The sequence below is a fragment of the Hyla sarda genome, chromosome 4 (assembly GCF_029499605.1).
Source record: "Hyla sarda isolate aHylSar1 chromosome 4, aHylSar1.hap1, whole genome shotgun sequence".
NCBI lineage: Eukaryota > Metazoa > Chordata > Amphibia > Anura > Hylidae > Hyla > Hyla sarda.
Genome location: NC_079192.1, coordinates 189,502,551 through 189,529,959, shown reverse-complemented (window position 1 = coordinate 189,529,959; position 27,409 = coordinate 189,502,551). Strand labels below are relative to the sequence as shown.

General features: G+C 43.9%; 1 protein-coding gene across 2 annotated transcripts in view; it reads left to right on the top strand.

The window, feature by feature from the left end:
* The first annotated feature begins 10,821 nt into the window (after positions 1 to 10,821).
* Positions 10,822 to 27,409, top strand: part of FLNC (filamin C) — a 77,340-nt gene continuing 60,752 nt past the window's right edge. For both annotated transcript variants that reach the window (XM_056573117.1, XM_056573116.1), the window contains exon 1: positions 10,822 to 11,207. In XM_056573117.1, coding sequence (XP_056429092.1) covers positions 10,856 to 11,207 — 352 coding nt within the window. In that variant the 5' untranslated portion in view covers positions 10,822 to 10,855. The remainder of the gene's footprint in view (positions 11,208 to 27,409) is intronic.

The window sequence follows — 27,409 nt, the reverse complement described above, 5'->3', positions numbered from 1 at the left end:
CATAAATTGTCCTGCTATAGGAACATAGACTAAATAGATGGCTGTCCGGGCATGCTGGGAGTTGTAGTTTTGCAACATCTGGAGGTCCGCAGGTTGAAGACCACTGAGAAAGGATTGACAGGCGGTGATGATGCCGAGGGGGATAATGATGGGGGTGATAATGACGGGGGTCTGGATGATGACGGGGGTCTGGATGATGACATGGGGGGGGATGATGTATTTCCCACCCTAGGCTTATAGTCAAGTCAATAACTTTTCCTGGGTTTTTGGGGTGAAATTAGGGGCCTCGGCTTATATTCGGGACGGCTTATACTCGAATATATACGGTAATTCTGTACAAAGTTGATTTTGCTTTCATATGATGTCAATAAAAGAGTAAAGAAACACAGCATTAGTGCAATATCAGTGTCTATATTATTTTTTCACGGCACAGTGTTAGTAAGATAAACTACAGAATCTAGTCACACTGCTTGCATACTTTTGCTTCACTCCAATATTTATTGAGCCGTGAGGCTGCTGCCTTACTTCACAGAGATGCCTAAAACATGCACCATTATTCACATATCCTTATTAGGCGGTATCACCAGCTGGAAGAAACCGTCTCATTCTACGTCTGCCAACTGCCCCTGATTTTAGGTGACAGTCTCAGGTTTATCAACTTGGAAAAGTTTGATGGAAAATGTATCTCATTTGTAAACCAAATTTCTCTTGTTCTGGTCATGGAATTAGGTTATTCTTATCCTTTTTTGCATGATTTGTGTCACGATGCCGGCTGGCAGGTAGTGGACCCTCTGTGCCAGAGAGGGATTGGCGTGGACCGTGCTAGTGGACCGGTTCTAAGCCACTACTGGTTTTCACCAGAGCCCGCCGCAAAGCGGGATGGTCTTGCTGCGGCGGTAGTGACCAGGTCGTATCCACTAGCAACGGCTCACCTCTCTGGCTGCTGAAGATAGGCGCGGTACAAGGGAGTAGGCAGAAGCAAGGTCGGACGTAGCAGAAGGTCGGGGCAGGCAGCAAGGATCGTAGTCAGGGGCAACGGCAGAAGGTCTGGAAACACAGGCAAGGAACACACAAGGAACGCTTTCACTGGCACTAAGGCAACAAGATCCGGCAAGGGAGTGCAAGGGAAGTGAGGTAATATAGGGAAGTGCACAGGTGAAAACCCTAATTGGAACCACTGCGCCAATCAGCGGCGCAGTGGCCCTTTAAATCGCAGAGACCCGGCGCGCGCGCGCCCTAGGGAGCGGGGCCGCGCGCGCCGGGACAGAACAGACGGGGAGCGAGTCAGGTAGGGGAGCCGGGGTGCGCATCGCGAGCGGGCGCTACCCGCATCGCGAATCGCATCCCGGCTGGCAGCGGGATCGCAGCGCCCCGGGTCAGAGGACGTGACCGGAGCGCTGCAGCGGAGGGAGTGAAGCGAGCGCTCCGGGGAGGAGTGGGGACCCGGAGCGCTCGGCGTAACAGTACCCCCCCCCTTGGGTCTCCCCCTCTTCTTGGAGCCTGAGAACCTGAGGAGCAGACTTTTGTCAAGGATGTTGTCCTCAGGTTCCCAGGATCTCTCTTCAGGACCACAACCCTCCCAGTCTACTAAAAAAAAATTTTTCCCTCTGACCTTTTTGGCAGCCAAAATTTCCTTGACCGAGAAGACGTCCGAGGAGCCGGAAACAGGAGTGGGAGGAACAGATTTGGGAGAAAAACGGTTGAGGATGAGTGGTTTGAGAAGAGAGACGTGAAAGGCATTAGGGATACGAAGAGAAGGAGGAAGAAGAAGTTTATAAGAGACAGGATTAATTTGACACAAAATTTTGAAAGGACCAAGATAGCGTGGTCCCAACTTGTAGCTAGGGACACGGAAGCGGACATATTTAGCGGAGAGCCATACCTTGTCTCCAGGGGAAAAAACGGGGGGAGCTCTTCTTTTCTTATCCGCGAACCTCTTCATGCGTGAAGAAGCCTGTAAGAGAGAATTTTGGGTCTCTCTCCATATAATGGAAAGGTCACGAGAAATTTCATCCACAGCGGGCAGACCAGAGGGCAAGGGGGTAGGGAGGGGGGGAAGAGGGTGACGGCCGTACACCACGAAAAATGGGGATTTGGAGGAAGATTCAGAGACCCTGAAGTTATACGAGAATTCGGCCCATGGAAGGAGATCTGCCCAGTCATCCTGGCGGGAGGAAACAAAATGTCGCAAATAATCACCCAGGATCTGGTTAATTCTTTCTACTTGTCCATTGGACTGGGGATGATATGCAGAGGAAAAATTTAATTTAATCTTGAGTTGTTTACAGAGAGCCCTCCAGAATTTAGACACGAATTGGACCCCTCTATCCGAGACAATCTGCGTAGGCAACCCGTGAAGACGAAAAATGTGTACAAAAAATTGTTTAGCCAACTGAGGCGCAGAAGGAAGACCAGGAAGAGGGATGAAATGTGCCATTTTGGAGAATCGATCAACGACCACCCAAATAACGGTGTTGCCACGGGAAGGGGGTAAATCAGTAATAAAATCCATACCAATCAGAGACCAAGGCTGTTCGGGGACAGGCAGAGGATGAAGAAAACCAGCGGGCTTCTGGCGAGGAGTCTTATCCCGGGCACAGATAGTGCAGGCTCGCACAAAGTCCCCAACATCCGTCTCCAGAGTCGGCCACCAATAGAAGCGGGAGATGAGTTGCACAGATTTCTTGATGCCCGCATGACCTGCGAGATGGGAGGAGTGACCCCATTTGAGGATTCCGAGGCGTTGGCGTGGAGAAACAAAGGTCTTTCCTGGAGGAGTCTGCCTGATGGAGGCAGGAGAAGTGGAGATCAGGCAGTCAGGTGGAATGATGTGTTGCGGAGGGAGATCAACTTCTGAGGCATCCGAGGAACGAGAGAGAGCATCGGCCCTAATGTTCTTATCGGCAGGACGAAAGTGAATCTCAAAATTAAATCGGGCAAAGAACAGAGACCACCGGGCCTGGCGAGGATTCAGCCGTTGGGCAGACTGGAGGTAGGAGAGGTTCTTGTGGTCGGTGTAGATAATAACAGGAAATCTTGATCCCTCCAGCAGATGCCTCCATTCCTCAAGTGCTAATTTAATGGCTAGAAGCTCTCGATCCCCGATGGAGTAGTTCCTCTCCGCTGGAGAGAAGGTCCTAGAGAAAAAACCACAAGTGACAGCATGCCCGGAAGAATTTTTTTGTAGAAGAACAGCTCCAGCTCCCACTGAGGAGGCATCAACCTCCAATAGGAAGGGTTTGGAAGGGTCAGGTCTGGAGAGCACGGGAGCCGAAGAAAAGGCAGACTTGAGTCGTTTAAAGGAGTCTTCTGCTTGAGGAGGCCAGGACTTGGGATCAGCATTTTTTTTGGTTAAAGCCACGATAGGAGCCACAATGGTAGAAAAATGTGGAATAAATTGCCTGTAATAATTGGCGAACCCCAAAAAGCGTTGGATAGCACGGAGTCCGGAGGGGCGTGGCCAATCTAAGACGGCAGAGAGTTTGTCTGGATCCATCTGTAGTCCCTGGCCAGAGACCAAATATCCTAGAAAAGGAAGAGATTGGCATTCAAACAGACATTTCTCAATTTTGGCATAGAGTTGGTTGTCACGAAGTCTCTGAAGAACCATACGGACATGCTGGCGGTGTTCTTCTAGATTGGCAGAAAAAATTAGGATATCGTCCAGATATACAACAACACAGGAGTATAACAGATCACGAAAAATTTCATTGACAAAGTCTTGGAAGACGGCAGGGGCATTGCACAGTCCAAAGGGCATGACCAGATACTCAAAGTGTCCATCTCTGGTGTTAAATGCCGTTTTCCACTCGTCCCCCTCTCTGATGCGGATGAGGTTATAGGCGCCTCTTAAGTCCAATTTAGTGAAGATGTGGGCACCTTGGAGGCGATCAAAGAGTTCAGAGATGAGGGGTAAGGGGTAGCGGTTCTTAACCGTGATTTTATTAAGACCGCGGTAGTCAATGCAAGGACGTAGGGAGCCATCTTTTTTGGACACAAAGAAAAATCCGGCTCCGGCAGGAGAGGAGGATTTACGGATAAAGCCCTTTTTTAGATTCTCCTGGACGTATTCGGACATGGCAAGAGTCTCTGGGGCAGAGAGAGGATAAATTCTGCCCCGGGGTGGAGTAGTACCCGGGAGGAGGTCGATAGGGCAATCATAAGGCCTGTGAGGAGGTAGAGTCTCAGCTTGTTTTTTGCAGAAAACATCCGCGAAGTCCATATAGGCCTTAGGGAGACCGGTTACTGGAGGAACCACAGAGTTACGGCAAGGGTTACTGGGAACCGGTTTTAGACAGTTCTTGGAACAAGAGGACCCCCAACTCTTGATCTCCCCAGTGGACCAATCCAGGGTTGGGGAATGAAGTTGAAGCCAGGGAAGTCCAAGGAGAATCTCCGAGGTGCAATTGGGGAGGACCAAAAGTTCAATCCTCTCATGATGAGATCCGATGCTCATAAGAAGGGGCTCCGTGCGGAAACGTATGGTACAGTCCAATCTTTCATTATTTACACAATTGATGTAGAGGGGTCTGGCGAGACTGGTCACCGGGATGTTGAACCTGTTGACGAGAGAGGCCAAAATAAAATTTCCTGCAGATCCAGAGTCCAAGAAGGCCACTGTAGAGAAGGAGAAGGCAGAGGCAGACATCCGCACAGGCACAGTAAGACGTGGAGAAGCAGAGTAGACATCAAGGACTGTCTCACCTTTGTGCGGAGTCAGCGTACGTCTTTCCAGGCGGGGAGGACGGATAGGACAATCCCTCAGGAAGTGTTCGGTACTAGCACAGTACAGGCAGAGGTTCTCCATACGGCGTCGTGTCCTCTCTTGAGGTGTCAGGCGAGACCGGTCGACCTGCATAGCCTCCACGGCGGGAGGCACAGGAACAGATTGCAGGGGACCAGAGGAGAGAGGAGCCGAGGAGACGAAACGCCTCGTGCGAACAGAGTCCATATCTTGGCGGAGTTCCTGACGCCTTTCAGAAAAACGCATGTCAATGCGAGTGGCTAGGTGAATAAGTTCATGTAGATTAGCAGGAATTTCTCGTGCGGCCAGAACATCTTTAATGTTGCTGGATAGGCCTTTTTTGAAGGTCGCGCAGAGGGCCTCATTATTCCAGGACAATTCTGAAGCAAGTGTACGGAATTGTACGGCATACTCGCCAACGGAAGAATTACCCTGGACCAGGTTCAACAGGGCAGTCTCAGCAGAAGAGGCTCGGGCAGGTTCCTCAAAGACACTTCGGATTTCCGAGAAGAAGGAGTGTACAGAGGCAGTGACGGGGTCATTGCGGTCCCAGAGCGGTGTGGCCCATGACAGGGCTTTTCCGGACAGAAGACTGACTACGAAAGCCACCTTAGACCTTTCAGTGGGAAACAGGTCCGACATCATCTCCAGATGCAGGGAACATTGGGAAAGAAAGCCACGGCAAAACTTAGAGTCCCCATCAAATTTATCCGGCAAGGATAAGCGTATCCCAGGAGCGGCCACTCGCTGCGGAGGAGGTGCAGGAGCTGGCGGAGGAGATGACTGCTGAAGCTGTGGTAGCAACTGTTGTAGCATAACGGTCAGTTGAGACAGCTGTTGGCCTTGTTGCGCTATCTGTTGTGACTGCTGGGCGACCACCGTGGTGAGGTCAGCGACAACTGGCAGAGGAACTTCAGCGGGATCCATGGCCGGATCTACTGTCACGATGCCGGCTGGCAGGTAGTGGACCCTCTGTGCCAGAGAGGGATTGGCGTGGACCGTGCTAGTGGACCGGTTCTAAGCCACTACTGGTTTTCACCAGAGCCCGCCGCAAAGCGGGATGGTCTTGCTGCGGCGGTAGTGACCAGGTCGTATCCACTAGCAACGGCTCACCTCTCTGGCTGCTGAAGATAGGCGCGGTACAAGGGAGTAGGCAGAAGCAAGGTCGGACGTAGCAGAAGGTCGGGGCAGGCAGCAAGGATCGTAGTCAGGGGCAACGGCAGAAGGTCTGGAAACACAGGCAAGGAACACACAAGGAACGCTTTCACTGGCACTAAGGCAACAAGATCCGGCAAGGGAGTGCAAGGGAAGTGAGGTAATATAGGGAAGTGCACAGGTGAAAACCCTAATTGGAACCACTGCGCCAATCAGCGGCGCAGTGGCCCTTTAAATCGCAGAGACCCGGCGCGCGCGCGCCCTAGGGAGCGGGGCCGCGCGCGCCGGGACAGAACAGACGGGGAGCGAGTCAGGTAGGGGAGCCGGGGTGCGCATCGCGAGCGGGCGCTACCCGCATCGCGAATCGCATCCCGGCTGGCAGCGGGATCGCAGCGCCCCGGGTCAGAGGACGTGACCGGAGCGCTGCAGCGGAGGGAGTGAAGCGAGCGCTCCGGGGAGGAGTGGGGACCCGGAGCGCTCGGCGTAACAATTTGTTATTAGGTTTTCACATAAGGACAACCTTATCTTCATGTTAAAGGGGTACTCCAGTGGAAAACTTTTTTCCTTCTTTTCTTTACTTCTATTAAAAAAATCGTAATCCTTCCAGTATTTATTAGCAGCTGTATGCTCCACAGGAAGTTCTTTTCTTGGATTTCTTTTCTGTCATGACCACAGTGCTCTCTGCTGACACCTCTGTCCATTTAAGGAAATGTCCAGAGCAGCATCTGTTTGCTATGGGGATTTTCTCCTGCTCTGGACAGTTCTTGACATAGACAGAGGTGTCAGCAGGGAGCACTGTGGTCGTGACAGACAAGAAATCCAAAAAGAAAAGAATTTCCTCTGTAGTATACAGCCACTAATAAGTACTGGAAGGATTACGATTTTTAATAGAAGTGCTTTACAAATCTGTTTAACTTTCTGGCATCAATTGATTTAAAAAAAGGTTTTCCACCAGAGTACCCCTTTAAACTGACAGCAAGAGGTCCAACTTCTGGAACCCTTTGTGATCAGCCATTAATAGCATGGGAAGCTGTCAGAGACAGCAACATTTCCATGCAATGGCATCTACTTGTCTATCTCACCTATATAAAGAGTTAACATTAGTGCACTATAGCTGTAATAGTTCAAATAAAACTGGTAGTTTGGACCATCAGACCCGCAGTTGGGTCAGGACATCTGGTCATAATATCAGCATAGACATGCGCATGTATTACACTTGTAAAAAAATAGCCTTTAAAAAAATGTAAACTACCTGCCGGAAATGCTATAAAGTAAACAAACAGTCATTACTCAAATACCCCTTTGCTCCAGCACCGATGCTTTGGTGGACCATGCCAGTCTTTGCCTAGTTCCCTTAAAGGGGTACTTAGGTTTAGAAAAACTCTAAACTAATATCTCAGCCTGTGTTTGGCTGAGCAGACCATCACTCCGGGTCACCTTGAGTGCGTTCCTGAAGGTGGGAGTCGGAGCGCTTAGGGTAGAAGACGTGTCTGGGTAAGTTGAGCCTGCTGAGACAGGGCTCTGTTCAGGAGATTTCAGGGGGTCCTAGCATTGGAAACTCCCCACCCCGCGATTAGACACTTATCCTTTAACCTGTGGATAGGGGATGCGTTTTGTTAGACTAAAGTACCCCTTTAGGTAATTATTTACCATAGGGTACGTTCACTCTATTGAATTTCCGAGTGGGGAAATTCCATTCGTAAATTCCGATGCAGCAGCCTTCCATTGTTTTGGATGGGATTCTGCTGCACGGCAGAACATTCTGTTGCATAAATTGAAATTCTGGACTCATTTTCATTCTATCAGCAGACATCTGTGCAGACTGCATTGCCATCAATGGTTACGGTGCAGGTCCATGTGGTTCTAGCAGTGATGGCTATTGGCAGTGGTTTCTGTACTCGAAATACCTGCCGGGAGATATTCCATAGTGCAAGTGTAAATCTTACATCGATAAAACCGCTGCAGCCAGTCACTGACCAGCAATACCGCACTGGTTGTGTGGGTGTACAGCATGTCAGTGCTCAAGGAAAATTAAAGGACATGGGCAGCGTTACAAACACTTATACCCTATCCAAAGGATAGGGGATAAGTGCTTGATTGCGGGGGGTCCGAACGCTGGGGCGCCCGGCAATCTCCTGTACGGGCCGCGGCTGTCCCGTGCAGGGGGCGTGCCAGCCGCAGCATGACGTTGCGGCCGGCACGCCTCCTTCATACACCTCTATGGGAGAGGCGGGGAGGCAGCGTTCGTGCCTCCCCGCCTCTCCCATAGAACTGTATGGGGACGGGGAGGAGACGGGGCGTCAACATCGACCTCTAGTTCGACGCTACGTCACCATGAGCGCTCCGTTAGGGAGATGGGGGGGGGGGGGGTCCCAGCGGTCGGACCCCCCGCGATCAAACACTTATCCCCTATCCTGTGGATAGGGGATAAGTGTAATGCCGCTGCAGTTGTCCTTTAAGAAAGGCAGTGACCATCATGGGCATGGGAGCAGAGGAGGATTTAACAGGTAAGTATTGTTTTTTTTTTCTTCCATATAACATTTCCTGCTGTTAGTTTAGTTTCTAAAACTCTAGGACATCCCCTTAGTATGTCCCCTTTCTGCTGGACACATTTAATGAGCATTCCCAGACAGATAGTGACCTACATTAACATGTTCCATGCCTGCAGCCCAGTTTAAGCACGGAAATATTTAGTGAGTCAGTGTCCTCACCTCTGACCCTTCACAAAGTGATGTCACCCAGGGGTACCTCACCAGCACTAAGTACATGACTGTGTTTCTATCTGAAGAATTCTTACTAAGGAGAATATACTGGAAAGGCAGCAACCAGGGAAGGGTGACACAGCACACGTCATTTAGACCTAAAAAGCGAGAACGACAGAATAGATTTGTATGTGTTGTCTCATAGAATAATCCAGACTAAAGGGAATCCATAGTATAATCAAGGGGGGCCCCAGATCACGTTCATGTTGCATTGTTTTTCCAGCCAAGAGCTATTTCAACTCATATTCTGCTACTTTTTATTAAAACCGACATTAGAAAATAAGCTCTGCCTGCTGTTGCCAATCTCATGTATCACTACTTCACTGGCTATAACAGCTGTGTTTGTCAACTTCATCGCACTTAATTAGTCAAATATTTCCGTACATTGAAATCTCTTGGATGTCATAGTGTTGCGCACGTTATATATGTGTCCAACATTCTGTATACTTTAAAATGTCGCAAATTGACTATAACTGTCAGCAATTTTTGTCAGTGCTGTCAGAAATACACAACATAAGTTAAGTACCTGTAGCCTCTTCAAGTTCTAAATATATTGTAAATCTATTTCCCATATACAGTGACCCCCCGACCTACGATGGCCCCGACATACAATCATTTCTCAGAGGCCATCGCATGTTGAAGGCAGCATCAACATACAATGCTTTTGTATGTCGGGGCCATCGCATATACGGCTATCCGGCAGCGCTGACTGCTTCAGCTGCCACCGGATAGCTGTTTACGGTGCCCCATGTGGTCAGCTGACGATCACTTACCTGTCCTCAGGGCTCCCGCTCTTCCTCTTCAGGATCCCCTGCATCGTCGGCGCTCTCCATCAACGTCATCACGTCACTGCGCACACCGTCCCGTCATCCAATAGGAGCGGCGTGTGTAGCGACGTGATGGCGGCGACGGAGCGCGCGGATGCCGGGGAAGCAGAGGCCGGGGATGCGGCGACAGTGATGGACGGCGACATCCCGGGCAGTGGTGATGAGCGGTGACGATTCGGAGCGGCGGGGACAGGTGAGTACAACTTCCACTAATAGTGGTCTTCAACCTGCGGACCTCCAGATGTTGCAAAACTACAACACCCAGCATGCCCGGACAGCCGTTGGCTGTCCGGGCATGCTGGGTGTTGTAGTTTTGCAACATCTGGAGGTCCGCAGGTTGTAGACCACTGTCCTATATTTTACATTGCCCGGATCCCTCAACATGCGATGGTTTCAACAAACGATGGTCCGATTACCATCGTATGTTGAGGGACCACTGTACTGGCATATGTAACTGACATAATATGCTTTGGGGGGGAGGTGATTCCCTTGGGGAGGTGGGGGTCTCCTTTGCATTACATCTGCTGCTTTTGTTAACTTGTGTTGTAAGATCCTTTCCCTCTGCCCCCTCTCCCTTCCCAGACATGGGGTATCTAAAAATACAGAGATGTTACAAGCAGTTGGAGCATGGGCTATGCAAACCAATCACAAGTCCTGCTATCCATAGCACCCAATCCAGCCCCTGCTCACTATCTCACTGGGGATTAGAAAATACTCATCTTAGTTGTATATGGTCATGGCTAAGGCATTCCTGGGAGTCCATGCCTCTGACGTTGGGGGGAGGGAGCCTGAGAGGGGACTAAAGAGGGAGGGGGATCAGTTTTCTTTAAAACCATCTCCATCCAGCACTCCACACTTTCAAACAAGTTGCTAAACCCTCCTGCTCTCAGCTGTCTCTCCTGCTCTCAGCTGTCTCTCCTGCTCTCTCTTGGACATCTCCATCTCTTGGACCAGCTCTTCTGCTACATTATTTTTCTTTTTTTTCCCCATCTTTATCACAGTTCTGCTGCTTTATCTATCTCCGCACCTCTGTTTTTCCACAAAGAAAGGATTCCCTGAAAGGAAACAGAAGACAGGAAGGAGTAGAAAGGTGGAAGCCTACTGCTCAGTGATAACTCTCCCAGCCCTGTCCCACTACTATAGGGGGCGTGCAAGGGTTAACCAGAACTTGCCAAGAAACATCTCACTGTTTCCAACAAGAGGACGAATAATAAGGGAACTAATTTGATTGTTGAGCTCTGTTTCAGCAGTTTGAACTCGATTTCACAGTGTGGCTTTGGATCCAGCAGTTTTTACACCCCCCCCCCCCCCCTCTCTTTTTCTCCACCCCATATAAAAAAGCAGAAAGCTCCAAATAAAAAGCCATCATGAGCACCAACGACTACTACGACCAACATCAGCAGTACCAGAGCGAGGAAGCAGACGAGATGCCAGCTACAGAGAAAGACCTGGCAGAAGATGCCCCCTGGAAGAAGATCCAGCAGAACACCTTCACAAGGTGGTGCAATGAACATCTCAAATGTATGAACAAGCGAATAGGGGACCTTCAGAAAGACCTGACGGATGGCCTCAAGCTTATTGCCCTGCTAGAGGTACTAAGTCAGAAGAAGATGTATAGAAAGTACCACTCCAGACCCAACTTCAGGCAGATGAAGCTGGAGAATGTCTCTGTGGCACTGGAATTCCTGGACAGAGAACACATCAAGCTGGTGTCTATAGGTAAAGATGAGTGGTTATGTCCCCATCCCATATTGTTTAATGTTGTGTATGTTGACAAACAGTAGATCAAAATGAAATACTTAACATCTTCAATGTGGAGCACATGTTTCATAGGACCCCATGGGGCTAGATTCTTGTAATGGATAGCACCAAAATCTTCTAGCCATGATTTCTCTCTCTGGTTTCGTATAGATATACAGTGATCCCTCAAATTACAGTGGCCTCAACATACAATGTTGAAACCAGACTCAACATACAATGCTACAGACAGTCCAGATCTGTGAAACATGTCAATGGCTGGTAGAACTGACCATTCAGTTATTATGTATTACTGAAGTGTATGCACTGACTGGTATCTGATAGCGCCCCCTACAGTACAGGGAGGTATTACATGACTCCATGTTACTTTTTTAGGACACTGTGTACTGTACAGGACCCCGAAGAAGCTCTTGTCCTCTGCATAGACCAATGTTTCCCAAGTAGGGTGGCCCCTGCTGTTGCAAAACTACAACTCTCAGCATGCCCGGACAGCCTTTGGCTGTTCGGGCATGCTGGGAGTTGTAGTTTTGCAACAGCTGGAGCCTCCCTGCTTGCGAAACAATGACATAGACAGTGATTACAGCTCCCAGCAGATATTTCTTACTTTTATATGTAAGGATTTGCTTTATCTATAAAAGTTATTTACTTATTTTTCTTTAATTCTCACTTTTTCCTATTTTTGGATGACATTTTGGTGCCTTTAGAACCAATTACCAGGTTTCCATAGAGTTCTGGTCTCAACATACAATGGTTTCAACATACAATGGTCGTCCTGGAACCAATTAATATTGTAACTTGAGGGACCACTGTATTTTGAAAGACAGTTCTTTATTGATATCATGGCAGGCATCAACGTATATGAATGTGGTACAAATATATCCATTGTTAGTGCCAATTCACATACACACTGCTGATGAAGTTTAACTTTAAAGGGGTATTCCATGAAAAACTTTTTTTTTCATATCAACCGGGGCTCCAGAAAGTTAAAGGAGATATCCAGTGGTGAAAAACGTATCCCCTATCCTAAGGATAGGAGATAAGTTTCAGATCGTGGGGGGGTCCGACGACTGGGGCGATCTCCTGTATGGGGCCCTGACAGCCCGTGGGAAGGGGGCGTGTTGACCACCGCACGAAGCAGCGGCTGACACGCCCCCTCAATATGACTCTATGGCAGCGCTGCCTTCGGCAATCTCCGGCTCAGCTATAGAGTTGTATTGAGGGGGCATTTCGGCCACCGCTTCATGGTCAATACACGCTATCTAGCCAGCGAGCCGGGCCCCATACAGGAGATCGCGGAGGGCCCCAACGGTCGGATCCCCCACGATCTGATACTTATCGCCTATCCTTAAGATAGGGGATACGTTTTCACCACTGGACTACCCCTTTAAACAGATTTGTAAATTACTTCTATCTAAAAATATTAATCCTTCCAGTACTTATCAGCTGCTGAAGTTGAGTTGTTATTTTCTGTCTGGCAACAGTGCTCTCTGCTGACACCTCTGTCTGTCTCAGGAACTGTCCTGAGCAGGATAGGTTTGCTTTGGGGATTTGCTGCTACTCTGGACAGTTCCCGAGACAGACAGAGGTGTCAGCAGAGAGCACTGTTAGACAGAAAATAACAACTCCACTCCAGCAGCTGATAAGTACTGGAAGGATTAAGATTTTTTCAATAGAAGTAATTTACAAATCTGTTCAACTTTCTGGAGCCAGTTGATATGGTAAAAAAAAAGTTTTTTCCTGGAATACCCCTTTAAGTGTGTTTAACTATGAATCTCAAGCATTTTTATAGTGATTTTAGTGCTGTTCTGGTGGCAATGACAGTGGCAAACGTCACTGACACCAAACAGAAACCAAAACACTTTGTAGGTAGTGTGTTTCTATACTTCACGGTATATTTAATGTAACCTCTGACCACAGATTTTAGGCAATTAAAATACACACAAACACCATAAAAATGCCAGAAAAACGTGTCATTTGTACAAGCTACTGAACAATGCCAGTTTGTACCCAGTGTGGTATCTCATCACATTGTTAAGTATTGGAGTATAACTTTCCTAAATTAGTTGCACTTGGCAAGACTTGGGAGACCCCCCCTTCCCCCCCCCCCCCCCCCCCTTAGACTGACACAAATTATACTTGTGGCTTGTATTAGAGAATGCACTGGGGGTTGTGGTTAGTAGGAATCCAACTTATTTCTAAGCAATAAGGTCTCATAAATTGTAACAACATTCCAAAATATTTCAAATTTAGTTTCATTCATTCCGATTTACTGTAGCTTTATAATCATTCTGTATCACAATGAAACCTGCTTTTCCACTTATAGCTGAGGTGGTATTAAGCAGCAATAAACTGTAACTCACTATGATATTGTTCTAACAATTATATAGGATTGTGTAGGATTACAGGGAATTTTTTGTGTGCAGTGCTGTGTGATCAACAAAGAAAACACTTCTGCAGTTAGCCTTCCATTGTGTGACTGATAACAGAGAGCAATAACTAGACCAGTGTTTCCCAACCAGGGTGCTTCCAGCTGTTGCAAAACTACAACTCCCAGCATGCCTGGACAGCCGAAGGCTGTCCAGGCATGCTGGGAGTTGTAGTTTTGCAACAGCTGGAGGCACCCTGGTTGGAAAACACTGAACTAGACTGTTAGTAGTTAAAGGGGTACTCCACTGGAAAATATTTTTCTTTAAATCAACTGATGCCAGAAAGTTAAACAGATTTGTAAATGACTTCTATTTAAAAATCTTAATCCCTCCAGTACTTATCAGCTGCTATATGCTCCACAGGAAGTTCTTTTCATTTTGGATTTCCTTTCTGTCTGACCACAGTGCTCTCTGCTGACACCTCTGTCCATATCAGGAACTGTCCAGAGCAGAAAAGGATTGCTATTGAGATTTTCCCCTACTCTGGACAGTTCCTGATATGGACAGAGGTGTCAGCAGAGAGCACTGTGGTCAGACAGAAAGGAAATCCAAAATGAAAAGAACTTCCTGTGGAGCAAATGGCAGCTCATAAGTATTGGAAGGATTAAGATTTTTAAATAGAAGTCATTTACAAATCCGTTTAACTTTCTGGCACCAGTAGATTTAAAGAAAAATGTTTTCTAGTGGAGTACCCCTTTAACATGTCTTCTATTACAAATGTTTTAATAACATGGAGTTTTAGTATAGTTATATATTACAGTGCATTTTAAGTAAAAAGAAAAAAAAAAGCAAATATTTAAACATTTAGATTCACTCTCACTTTGTATCTATGTTGCATCTACATGTGGAAAATTTAGGCGAAAACCAATATGGCAACCTTTTAAACTGAGATAGGGGCAGTCACCCAAGTCATACATTGCTACATTCTTTTTATATTAGGAAAGCTAGGTGACAAACTTTGTGGAAGCTATAATGCTTTCTTGTCACAGAGTTGTTGTTTTTTTTGGAAATGAATGTAAGTAAGGTATGACTGAATAGAAAAGGGCACCCAAGGACTTTTGTCTACCTAGGGTATTATATGGCACTACAAAAAGGCAGGGCTAGAAAAGTGGCCAGAACTAAAATGTCTTTATTTCATATGAACTACCAATTGAAATCTAAAATTCTTGATGCCTATTGCCACTTAAACGGGTATTCCAGGAAAAAACTTTTTTTTTTTATATCAACTGGATCCAGAAAGTTAAACAGATTTGTAAATTACTTCTATTAAAAATCTTAATCCTTTCAATAATTATCAGCTGCTGAAGTTGAGTTGTTGTTTTCTGTCTGGCAACAGTGCTCTCTTCTGACATCTCTGCTTGTCTCGGGAACTGCACAGAGTAGAAGAGGTTTGCTATGGGGATTTGCTTCTAAACTGGGCAGTTCCCGAGACACGTGTCATCAGAGAGCACTTAGACAGAAAAGAACAACTCAACTTCAGCAGCTCATAAGTACTGAAAGGATTAAGATTTTTTTTAATAGAAGTAATTTACAAACCTGTTTAACTTTCTGAAGTCAGTTGATTTGAAGTTTTTTCCTGGATAACCCCTTTAAGGCTAAGTTTCTACTTGTTTTTTTTTCTGGCAGTTTTTGGATATCTGCCACTGCAGTTTTTGAGCCAAAGCCAGAAATGTATTCAAAAGGAATAGGACATATAAAGGAAGGACTTACACTTCTCCTCCCTTATGGATCCACTTCTGACTTTGGCTCAAAAACTGCAGTGGCAGTATTCCAAAAAACCAAGTGGAAACTTAGCCTTTCAAGGACTCTAATGCATATATATATATATATATATATATATATATATGTATATAGATATCAAGAATATATTCTGCAGCACTTTAGATGGTAAATGCAAAAGAAAAATACAACATTATATAGTAACAAACTAATAATTCAGACTGAGTAGTGAGGGCCCTGCTTACAAAAAATAGAAAATAGGGATGAAACATAGGTAAGGGTGCGTTCACACGCTAGTAACTAGCTGCGGATTTTCCGCTGCGGGAAATCTGCTGCGAGTTATGCTGCCATTGATTTAAATGAGTCCACAGACAGTCTGCAATAGTGTCAGATTTGCAGACTGTCCGCGGACCCATTCAAATGAATGGAAAATCCGCTGCTAGTTACTAGCGTGTGAACGCACCCTAAAAGTGCTTGCTTTATACAATGGTCCCGCCATGTTTTATAAAAAATAAAGCAATAAACATAAAGCTGCGAGAGCTATTCACCAGCCAATATATAATATCTGTGTATGTACAGATATGAAGCACGTTTATAACTCTCAAAAGAGAAAGTTCCAGAGTTATATTTATATGTAGACTAAGAGTTATTTAAATTATTATGTTTGGCTATTATGTTGCAATAATGTATACATGGGAAAGGCATACACACTGGCCCTCATTTACTATTGCAAATCCGACATGTTATGTCAGGTTGTGCGCCAGATTCTGACGCATTGCGACAGAAATTCTGTCTGCACCAGAATTTAAAAAGCCGACTAACTCTCCATTTTACTATGAAAACCCGAAAAAGGCGCGTGGCCGTTGGGAAAGGGGGCGTGGTCACCGTAAAGGGGTGTGTTCCCGACATTTTCACAAAAAAAAAAAAAAAAAACATTTTTACTAAGGTTTCCACAGAAAATGTGGTGGAAAACCCAACAGATCAGAGCATGTGTAAAAAAAAGCAAAATGTAGGGAAAGTGGAAAATGTAGGGAAACCTTAGTAAATACCGTGGGAAAAAAACTGTAGGGAATTTAAAACCACTAAGAAACCTACACAACACTCTTAGTAAATCAGGGTCACTGTCACGTTATTAAGCAGTTAGAGAATGGACTTGATGTCTTCACATGACATCACTTCTAAATCCCAGCATTACACCACTATTACTGCTTATGTACAAGTCCATTGTCTGACCTAGCCTTGTGAAAATACAATTATCAGGTAACATATTGTAGCATATGTATACTAAAATCCCCGCTTAAAATCCAGTGTATGGAGTTTATGTCATCCTCATTGTGTTGTCCCTGGGCTTTGCACCATCATAACTATTGACATCTGGCACATTACTTACAAACTCCATATCTTTTTACACTGTTTAGGATTATAACCATGGCATTCTACAATACAGTGTAAATACCTGGAGGCATGTAATCAATGTTCAGTGGGTGGAGGAGTGAATATTCTAAAGTAAGGATATCAGTGGACTCCTCGGCACTGTGGTTGTATGTATGACCTGTTCAGCCATGTTATTTACTTTATAAGGGAAGTACATTGACTATCTCGTAAAAATGCCACCTGTCAGTGGGTGTATAAGGCAACAAGTGAACAGTCAGTTCTTAAAATGCTAAAAGCAGCAAAAATAGGCAAGCATATGGCAAGTGTTTACCAAACAGTGTGCCTCCAACTGTTACTAAACTACAACTTGCAGCATAGCCGGACAGCCAGCCAGTTGTAGTTTTGAAACAGCTGGATACACATTGTTTGGAAAACACCGGCATAAGTATATATAAGCAACTATAACAAGGACTAAATTGTGATGGCTAATAGTCCAGGCCAGAGCATGTCCAAAGTAACAGGTCTTTTGGAATGTTTTCATTATGTAGTGGTTAGCACCTACCAAGGAAGGACAACTGGTGAACTGTTGTCATGACTAAGGAGTTACATCCGAAACACGTCAGATGCTACTGTACAGTTTTTTTCATGCTTGGATGTATCACACTGAATTAACAATGGACTATGGAGTTAGGAAAATGCGACTTGGTCTGATGAATGACATTTTATTTAACATCACGTAGACAGCTTGGTGCATGTGCTTTGCTTATAAGAAGAGATGTCACCAGGATGCACTGTGGTAAAAAGGTCTAGGCAATGCTTTGCTGGGAATCCTTGGGTCCTGGCATACATGTAGATGTCACTTTGACATATACAACCTTCCTAAATATTGCTGCAGACCACGTACACCTATTCATTGTAACAGAATTCTCAAATAGCAGTGGCATCTTTCAGAAGGATAACACAGCCAGACTCCAAACTAACCAGATCTCAATTCGATCTACCATCTGTGGAATGTGCTGGAAAAACAAGTCCAATCTATTGAGGCCTCACCTCAAAATACACAGAACTTAAAGAATGTGCTGTGAACATCTTGGTACCAGATACCACAGGACACCTTCAGAGGTCTTCTAAAGTCCAAGCCTAGATAGGTCAGAGTTGTTTTCTTAGCATAATTAGTCATAAGCATCCCTGCTGTAACTAGAATCTAAAACCTTGAGTCTCAACAGTTACCTAAGTTTTGAAGAGCATTATCATTTAACCGAGGCTTTATAACATTTAAGTACTTGCAGGTCAGTGGATTTCCTAAAGCCCTTTCAGTACTTGGCCCTGCTCTACATGGTTGGTCCTACTTTGACATAGGAACAGATTCTAAGCTCCAAATGGGCTTAATTTACTTAATACAATGTATTCATTTCCAGGTTCTTGAATAGTACCAATATATTACTTACTCATTCTACACAAAAACCTAATGTAATAACTTACATCAATTTCGTCCCCAGTTGGGATCCAATCTCGAACACTTGCACACTTGGGAATGCACCACATTAAAGCATGTGTAATGTATGTATGATTCACGTTTTTTCACAAGCACCAGTTGTCTCCTAAAATTCCATCCACTTAGTTCTTTTCTACTGGAAGAATCCCACACACCCAATACCTCACCCCCTGCCACTAAAATACTTTTTAGATATCTGAATGAAGAGTGCATAACCATAATGCCGATATAGCTGGCCATACATGGCAGGGTTTTCGATCTAATAAAATGATCAGTATAGCAATCAGGTTGTGTTTGCAGCCACGAGGCATCTGCCTGTATAGGGTCACCTTAAAGCTGTCACAGCATTTGAGAAAAAAAGGTTGCAGATTTTGTAGAAGTTCTTAATGCAACTTTTTGAGCCACAGCCAGAAGTGGAGTCAATAGGAATGTGGAATACAAAGAAAAGACTTATACTTTTCCCTTCTGATGGTTCCACTACTGGCTGTGGCTCAAAAAATTCATCAAAAACTACAGTGGAAGGACACTGTGACAGCAGTGTTAAGAGATTTAGAAGGTTAGGCTAGGTAAAAAACAAACAACCTAAAAACACATTATCCACCTGCACCATCCCCGATGACACCGTTCCTCTGCTTAGAGGCTCCTTAAAGGGGTTGTGCGCTGCCCTGCCTTTCGGAGCTCCGCTCGCAGCGTCCGGAAGTTCATTATTCTGAACGCTGTGTGCGGGCTTCCGTGTTCGCGGCCGCCCCCTCGTGACGTCACGCCCGACCCCTCAACCAAAGTCTATGGGAAGGGGGAGTGACAGCGGTCGCGCCCCCTTCCCATAGACTTTCGTTGTGGGGCTGGGCGTGACATCACGAGGGGTCGGGCGTGACGTCACGAGGGGGCGGCCGCGAACACGGAAACCCGCACACAGCATTCAGAATAATAAACTTCCGGACGCTGCGAGCGGAGCTCCGAAAGGCAGGGCAGCGCACAACCCCTTTAAAAAAGCCCCACAGCCAATCATTGATTGATCTGGATCATCCTTGCAGCTACTGATTGGCTGAGAAGGTATTTTCTATATTTTCAAGATTTTACAGTTAACAAATATACAACAGTAACAATTCGGCCTGATAACTAAAGAAAGTAAAATGCTGGATAACCCCATTATGTTTCTAAGATCTACAATCATTTCTTTACTGGTTACTTTATCAATTCACTACCTTGTGAATGCCCAAAAAAATTATAATTTACATCCTAATCACATGTGCATAGTAATGTAATGACACGTCCAACTAGTTCATATGTTTGGTAGGAATACACATAGCAAATAATCCATACATAGTAGCATTATAACATTGTTTCATGTAGCTGGTCTGAGTATAATTTTGATTCATTGTGAATTACTTGTAACATAGTATCAGGATTCCTAACTAACTGTAAGCAGATTTCTCTGTAGGCATAGAGCTGAAAGAGATAAGCCCTGCCTGTGCTCCCCACCCCCTACATGAGGAGACGTGACAGGTGTGAGTGACACAGAGCAGCGCTGTCATTACTGATATAGCTGACATTTTGTGTGAGAACAGAATGAGCAGGACAGTAAGACAAAGGTTTATATTAACCTGGTGTATATGTTTATACTTTACTTCTTGAACCTACCGTATTTTTCACCGTATAAGACGCACTTTTTCTTGGGGGGGGGGGGGAAGTTGGTGCGTCTTATAAGGCGAATACACACCTATCGCGGCGGTCCCTGCGGCCATCAACGGCTGGCACCCGCGGCTAATACAGGACATCGCCGATCGCGGTGATGCCCTGTATTAACCCTTCAGACGCAGCGATCAAAGCTGACCGCCGCGTCTGAAGTGAAAATAACACTAACCCGGCTGTTCAGTCGGGCTGTTTGGGACCGACGCATTGAAATCGCGGCGTCCCGAACAGCTTACAGGACACCGGGAGGGACCTTACCTGCCTCCTCGGTGTCTGCTCCATGCCGGGATCCCCTGCATGGCCGGTGCTCTCCTTCATCATCATCACGTCGTCGCGCATGCCGTCCCGTCATCCAATAGGAGCGGCTTGCATAGCGGCGTGCGTAGCCACGTCATGGCGGCGAAGGAGAGCAACATCGAGGGCAGCGGTGACAGGTCCGAAGCGGCGGGGGACACGTGAGTATTACCTCCTATACCAGTGGTCTTCAACCTGCGAACCTCCAGATGTTGCAAAACTACAACTCTCAGCATGCTGGGAGTTGTAGTTTTGCAACATCTGAAGGTCCGCAGGTTGAAGATCACTGTCCTATACTTTACATTGTATTTGGTTCAGAAACTTTATTTTCTAGATTTTTATCCTATAAAATTAGGTGAGTCTTATATGCCGGAGCGTCTTATATGACGAAAAATAGGGTATATTGTCCAGCCACCATAATAAGATAGCAGGAGCTATATTACCAGTTAAATCAACTGGGCAATTGAGATGTTACATGTGATATCCAGAGATACATTACCAATAGCAAGCACTGGTGTTAATAAACTAGATACAGAACAGTTATACAGAAAAGACTTATAATCTTTGTTTATGCATAGAATGTGTATATCAACATTCTAAGCCTCTGCCCCTCTTAAAATGGCCGAGCACTATTAGCATTTTTAGAACCCATAATTCTCCTCTATACAAGTGTCGTGGATACTTATAACCATGAAGATGCCCAACCCTAGTATGCTTGAAATATTGCAAACATAAGATGCATTTCATACAGCTTTGCTATGAATAGCAGTCTCATCCACCCAATAATAGACAGTACACAGAGATACTGCTATCCATATATTCAACAGCTGTCTTGAACCCATCCAGCATAGATATGCTATGATTTAAGGGATTGTCCGAGGAAAAAAAAAAATCTACAAGGCTGGAGTTGATGTAAAAATAATAAACAAGCTATACTATCCTTCCCTGACCTTTCCCTCCAACAGCTGCCACGCCATCGCTCCCCTGCTGGTAACATCTTCTTCTGGGTTCCTGTGATGTGCCAACCAAACAGGGACTGCCCACTCAGCCAATCACTGACTGAGACAGGACACGACTTTGGCCAATGATAGGCTGAGCAGAGGAGTTCCTGTGGAGTCGGCACATCACAGGACCAGAAAGGAATGGTGATCGATGTGGGATCAGGACCATTGGCGTAGCAGCTGAACCGAAGGAAGTTACTATAGCTTGTTTACTATTTTTACATCCTTCACAGCCTCGTAAAAAAAAAATTTTTCTTCCAGACCAGCCCTTTAAAGCAATACAAGTAACCTTGGAGTTAGAAGTGGTATTTCTCTTTAGCATTTCATAAAGCATAGCTCGGCTGGGTTTATACTCTATTGGGCCATATCTTGGGCCTCCTCATAGTCAGTATTATCACTATAACCAGGAATGGAAGCAACAAACAAAAAAAAATTATTTTTATATTTAATGTTGCTAAAAAATACTGACCCAAAATACAGTCTGTGAACCCAGCCATAGAGTATATTCAGGAATCCATCTTAAAATTAGATTCATTCATTTGATTGGGGCTTGGTTGAGGACAAGTGCATGAATATATGCAACCCCCATTCACATGAATGAGAAGGTAACAGAAATCTTGTGTAAAATACTGACGAAATACCGTAGCATTATTGAATACCTTAGCATCGACCATGGTCCGTGAACTCTAGATCTTCTTAAACACAAAAGACCTGGTGACATTTATGCTTTAGGTTGCTAAACACAAGATTCCTACATGAAATTATTTATTTTACATTTTATTCCCTTTCTTTAAGCAAATAAAACGATTTATTTGTTAGCAGCCAAATACATATGTTCTCAGTATTTCTACTTATAATTGAATATTTATATATACACTCCCAGTTGAAGGGTTATTTATACTCAGGAAATGTATACAAAGAATGCATGCCAATCCAACTTTAAAGACAGATGGCAATTTGTTATACAAGAAAACCTCTAAGTATAACAAATATAGAAAAGATACTTCTAGATAGAGAGGAAACACATGAGCTGTGTACTAAAGCCAAGCTTCAACTGGGCCCAGCTTTCCCCAAAGCACCAGATCTTCCAATAAGACCACTTTCACACAGCAGTATTTCTGTCAGTATTTTGCATCAGTATATGAAAATCAAAATCAGACGTGGAACATACATAGAAATAAAACTATAATAGAAAGGTATGTGCAGCATCTGTGTTTTTAACTCTCTACTGGTTTTGGCATACAAATACTGATGCAAAATACTGACCGAAATACTGTACATTGCTTGTAGTCTGCAACATCTTTTATGGATAAAGCTTTGGTTCCCTGGACAGTGGTTTGCTTGACTATATATATATATATATATATATATGTGTGTGTGTATACAGTGGTCCCTCAAGTTACAATATTAATCGGTTCCAGGACAACCATTGTATATTGAAACCATTGTATGTTGAGACCATAACTCAATGGAAACCTGGTAATTGGTTCTGAAGCCACCAAAATATCATCCAAAAATAGGAAAAAGTGAGGATTAAATAAAAATAAGTAAATAACTAATGTAGATAAAGCAAGTCCTTACATATGAAAATAAGAAAGAGCTGCTGGGAGCTGTAAATCATTGTCTATGTAGAGGACAGGAGCTTCTTCAGGGTCCTGTACAGTACACGCAAAGTCCTAAAAAAGTAAAATGGAGCCGCCCTTACTTGGTGTCCAAAGGAGCAGCTAACTGTGGCATAGGTAAAGAGTAGTACAGAACATGTAGTACCTCCCTGTACTGTAGGGGGCGCTACCAGACAGGAATTCAGTGCATACACTTCAGTAATACAGGGGTTTTACCAGTGAATTCCCATTCTGATTGGTCAGTTCTTCCAGCCATTGACACGTTTCACAGATCTGGACCGTCTGTAGCATTGTATGTTGTGTCTGGTTTTAAGTTACAATGGTCCAGAAAAGACCATTGTATGTTGAAACTATTGTTGAGGCCATCGTAAGTTGAGGGATCACTGTATATATATATAAGTTTTGATGTTATGAAAGCTTCTTTGCCCCCTGTTCTTTGGTAATTCAGTAACTTAAAGGCTTTTTATGGATCCAAACTTCAATTCACATCAGTTGTCACTTCCTAAGTAGCTTAAAGGGGTATTCCAGGAAAAAACTTTTTTATATATATCAACTGGCTCCAGAAAGTTAAACAGATTTATAAATTACTTCTATTAAAAAATCGTAATCCTTTCAGTACTTATGAGCTTCTGAAGTGAAGGTTGTTCTTTTCTGTCTAAATCCTCTCTGATGACACCTGTCTCGGGAAACGCCCAGTTTAGAAGAGGTTTGCTATGGGACTTGCTTCTAAACTGGGCGTTTCCCAAGACAGGTGTCATCAGAGAGCACTTAGACAGAAAAGAACAACCTTAACTTCAGAAGCTCATAAGTACTGAAAGAATTAAGATTTTTTTAATAGAAGTAATCTACAAATCTGTTTAACTTTCTGTAGCCAGTTGATATATATATATAAAAAAAAAGTTTTTTCCTGGAATACCCCTTTAAATAGTGACAATTAGGCTGGATTCACTCATTGTATTTTAGCCACTATTTTTAGCTAAATTTTGGAGTGGAACCAATACAGAGAAATAGAAAGAATGTCATCTTCTTTTGTTTTTTGTTTTTTTACTCAGGACTAGTTTTGACTAAAAATACTGACTAAAATGCTGATGTTCAGCATTCTGTCAAAAAAAGGATGCTGATGTGTAGACCAACATGTTGCTGGGAGGCCCATTGACTTTAATGATTTGAATGTCAATGAATTTTGACTACATTCCATCTATTACTTAATATTCTCTGTCTGTGCAGGACATGGTAGCCACAGACAGGGGATAGTCACAACTAGACTACATTTGGCCCATTAATGGTTATGGGCTCGTCTGTAACACTTTACAGACGAGTCCATTACCATTAACACTATGTTTTTAGCAAGTCAGGCTATTCAGTGGCAAACTCTCAAAAAGTGATGCTGGTGTACAGCTTAACCTTTTAAGCTGTACGCCAGCATCACTTTTTCAGAGTTTGCCACTGAATAGCCTGACTTGCTAAAAACATAGTGTTAATTGTGTACACAGCAAGTGATTTCATGGGTTACCAGAGAAAAGAAGCCAAAGGCTTCAAGCCTGTACCCCAATGATACTGCTCATATAAAGTAAGCTTTTACTTCTCATCATTTTAGACATGTAAGGCTGCGTTCACACATGTCTGGCACAGGTGAACTCAGCCTAGATCTCAACACAACAGATGCCACAACTGGTGACAAGATGTCATCAGTTGTATGGCAAGCTGCGTTCCCCTATCTGGTGCCATCCGGCGTGTCCAACCATCCGGCGTCAAAATTCTTTAATGATTGTGAACTGTCCATTCAAATGAATGGGATCAGTTCAAGCATCAGTTTCCCTCCGGTGCACGCCGGAGGGAAACTATGCCGGACGGTTTTTTTACAGAGAAGGTTTTATCTTCCAGCTTTCTAAAAAGCAGCTATAAATAGGAAATGACTATAAAATGAATAGAATTTTCAAAGAATAGTAAAAACCCTTGGACTGGAACTACTGCCATTGTTTCCGATATCTGGCTTCCTTACTTTAAATGATTAGCAGTAATAATTTCCCTCCCAGCATGTATTCCCTTGTGAGCAGAATAACCTGGATGGATAAAAGCATCGTACACCTATTGCCTGTATTGTTTGGATTTATATGTTTTATATGCTCTGGTGGCATATTAGTTTGGATGAATGAAATGGTTGAATGAACAGTGATAGTAATAGGGTAATGTGGCCTCCACAAGTAAAATATTCCCACAGTAAATGAGTGTAAGTAGTGTGCAGACGACAAGTGTAAAGTAAACACTAGATCTCAGTAAAGATATAAGGCCGCATAAATCAGTTCTGGACTACTGTATCTCCATGTTCTGGCATATTCAGCTATAATTACTGTATTTGGCCTGAAGTACTGATCTCATATCTCAAGGTGTCTCTTCACAGATGGGTGCACGCTATATGTCTAACATTTCATTTATCAGTTTGCTAATGGGGCTTTCCGTAATGATAACAGATACATGTATGTGTATTGGATTGTCCCAAGATTAACCCCTTGGGGACTCAGGGTTTTTCAGTTTTTGCACTTAGGGGGAGATTTATCAAAACCTGTGGAAAGGCATCAGATTGCTTCTTTCATTCTTAACAAGGCCTATGAAAATGAAATAAACAAGCTGATTGGTTGTTATGGGCAACTGGTCAACTTTTTCTCTAAACAGGTCCGACGGTCATGCCCCTTTTTCGGGTTTTCTCAGTAAAATGGAGAGTTAGTCAGTTTTTTTTAAATTCTGGTGCACATTCTGGCGCAGACAGAATTTCTGGCACGATGCGCCAGAATCTGGTGCACGACCCGACAAGACATGTCGGCCCAGATTTATCAAAAATTCTTATGCCCAGAAAACAATTTCCACAGTAGTATCTGATGTTGCATAAGCTGGCAAACTTTTAATATCCCTTTCAAGACCAGCTTAACTTTCATTTTTGCATTTTGAAAGCCATAATTTTTTTATTTTTCCATCAACAGAGCCACATGAGGGCTTGTTTTGCAGGACCAATTGTAGTCTCTAATGACAGTTTTTAATAAACAGTAAAACTGAAAAATTATTTGTGGGGTAAAATAAAAAATAAATAAAATAAAAACCCTCCAATTTTGCATATTTTAATTGGGGTTCTTTTTTTACACCATGCAAATTATGATTAAACTGATATGTTATCTGTATTCTGTCAGTCAGTATAATATCCAATTTATATAGCTTTAGTTTTACTTAACTTAAAAAAATACAACTTTTTCTTAAAACTCAAATCTGCATAAAATTGCTCTATTCTGACTCCTGAATCTTTTTTTTTTTTTTTTACTTTTTTGTCTATAAGGTATGATGGCTCGTTTTTTATGCCGTGATCTGTCATTTAGCTATTTATATCTCACAATCTCTGCTACTCGCAACATTTAAATTCCTAAATGACCGATAACAGCATATAGCAACCAACACCCACTGGCCCAGATTTACTGTTGTAAACCCAACATGTTTTGTAGGGTCGTGTTCCAGATTCTGGCGCATTGCACCAGAAATTCTGTCTGCGCCAGAATTTGCGCCAGAATTCTGTCTCAATGCGCCAGAATTCTGTCTGTGCCAGAAATGAAAAACCCATCTAACTCTCCATTTTAGGGGCATGTCTGTTGGAAAAAGGGTGCGGGTCACATAAAAGGGGCGTGTTCCCGACATTTTCACAAAAACCCTACATATTTACTAAGGTTTCCACATAAAATGTGGTGGAATTGAACTGAGGAAAACCAGACAGATCAGAACATGTGTAAAAAAAGGAAAATGTAGGGAAAAATGGAAAATGTAGGGAAACCTTAGTAAATACTGTGGAAAATAAATTGTAGGGAATTAAAACCCACAAAAAAAAAATACACTCCACTCTTAGTAAATCAGGGACATTGTGTATGTAGGGGTTAAAGGGGTACTCCGGTGAAAACCTTTTTTCTTTTAAATCAACTGGTGGCAGAAAGTTAAACATATTTGTAAATTACTTCTATTAAAAACTTTTTGGAACACTGATGACATCATGAGCACAGTGCTCTCTGCTGACATCTCTGTCCATTTTGGCAACCATGCATCGCAGATGTATGCTAAGGGCAGCATGGTGGCTCAGTGGTTAGCACTGCTGCCTTGCAGTGCTGGGTCTTGGGTTCAAATCCCACTAAGGACAACAATAAATAAAGTGTTATTATTATTATTATAATAACGTCAGCAGAGAGAACTGTGCTCGTGATGTCATCAGAGAGCATTCCAAAAAGAAAAGAATTTCCTCTGTAGTATTCAGCAGCTAATAAGTACAGGAAGGATTAAGATTTTTTAATAGAAGTAATTTACAAATATGTTTAACTTTCTGCCACCAGTTGATTTAAGAGAAAAAAGGTTTTCACCGGAGCACCCCTTTAAAAAGGAACCGCTGCAGAAGTTGCTAGCTGCCTAAACAGACATTAACACAGTCTATGAAAAGGGACAGCAAAGAAAGCAATAAAAAAGGCTTCATTTTGACGCCTGTCTGTATAGACTACATTGCTTTACAGTTTAGATC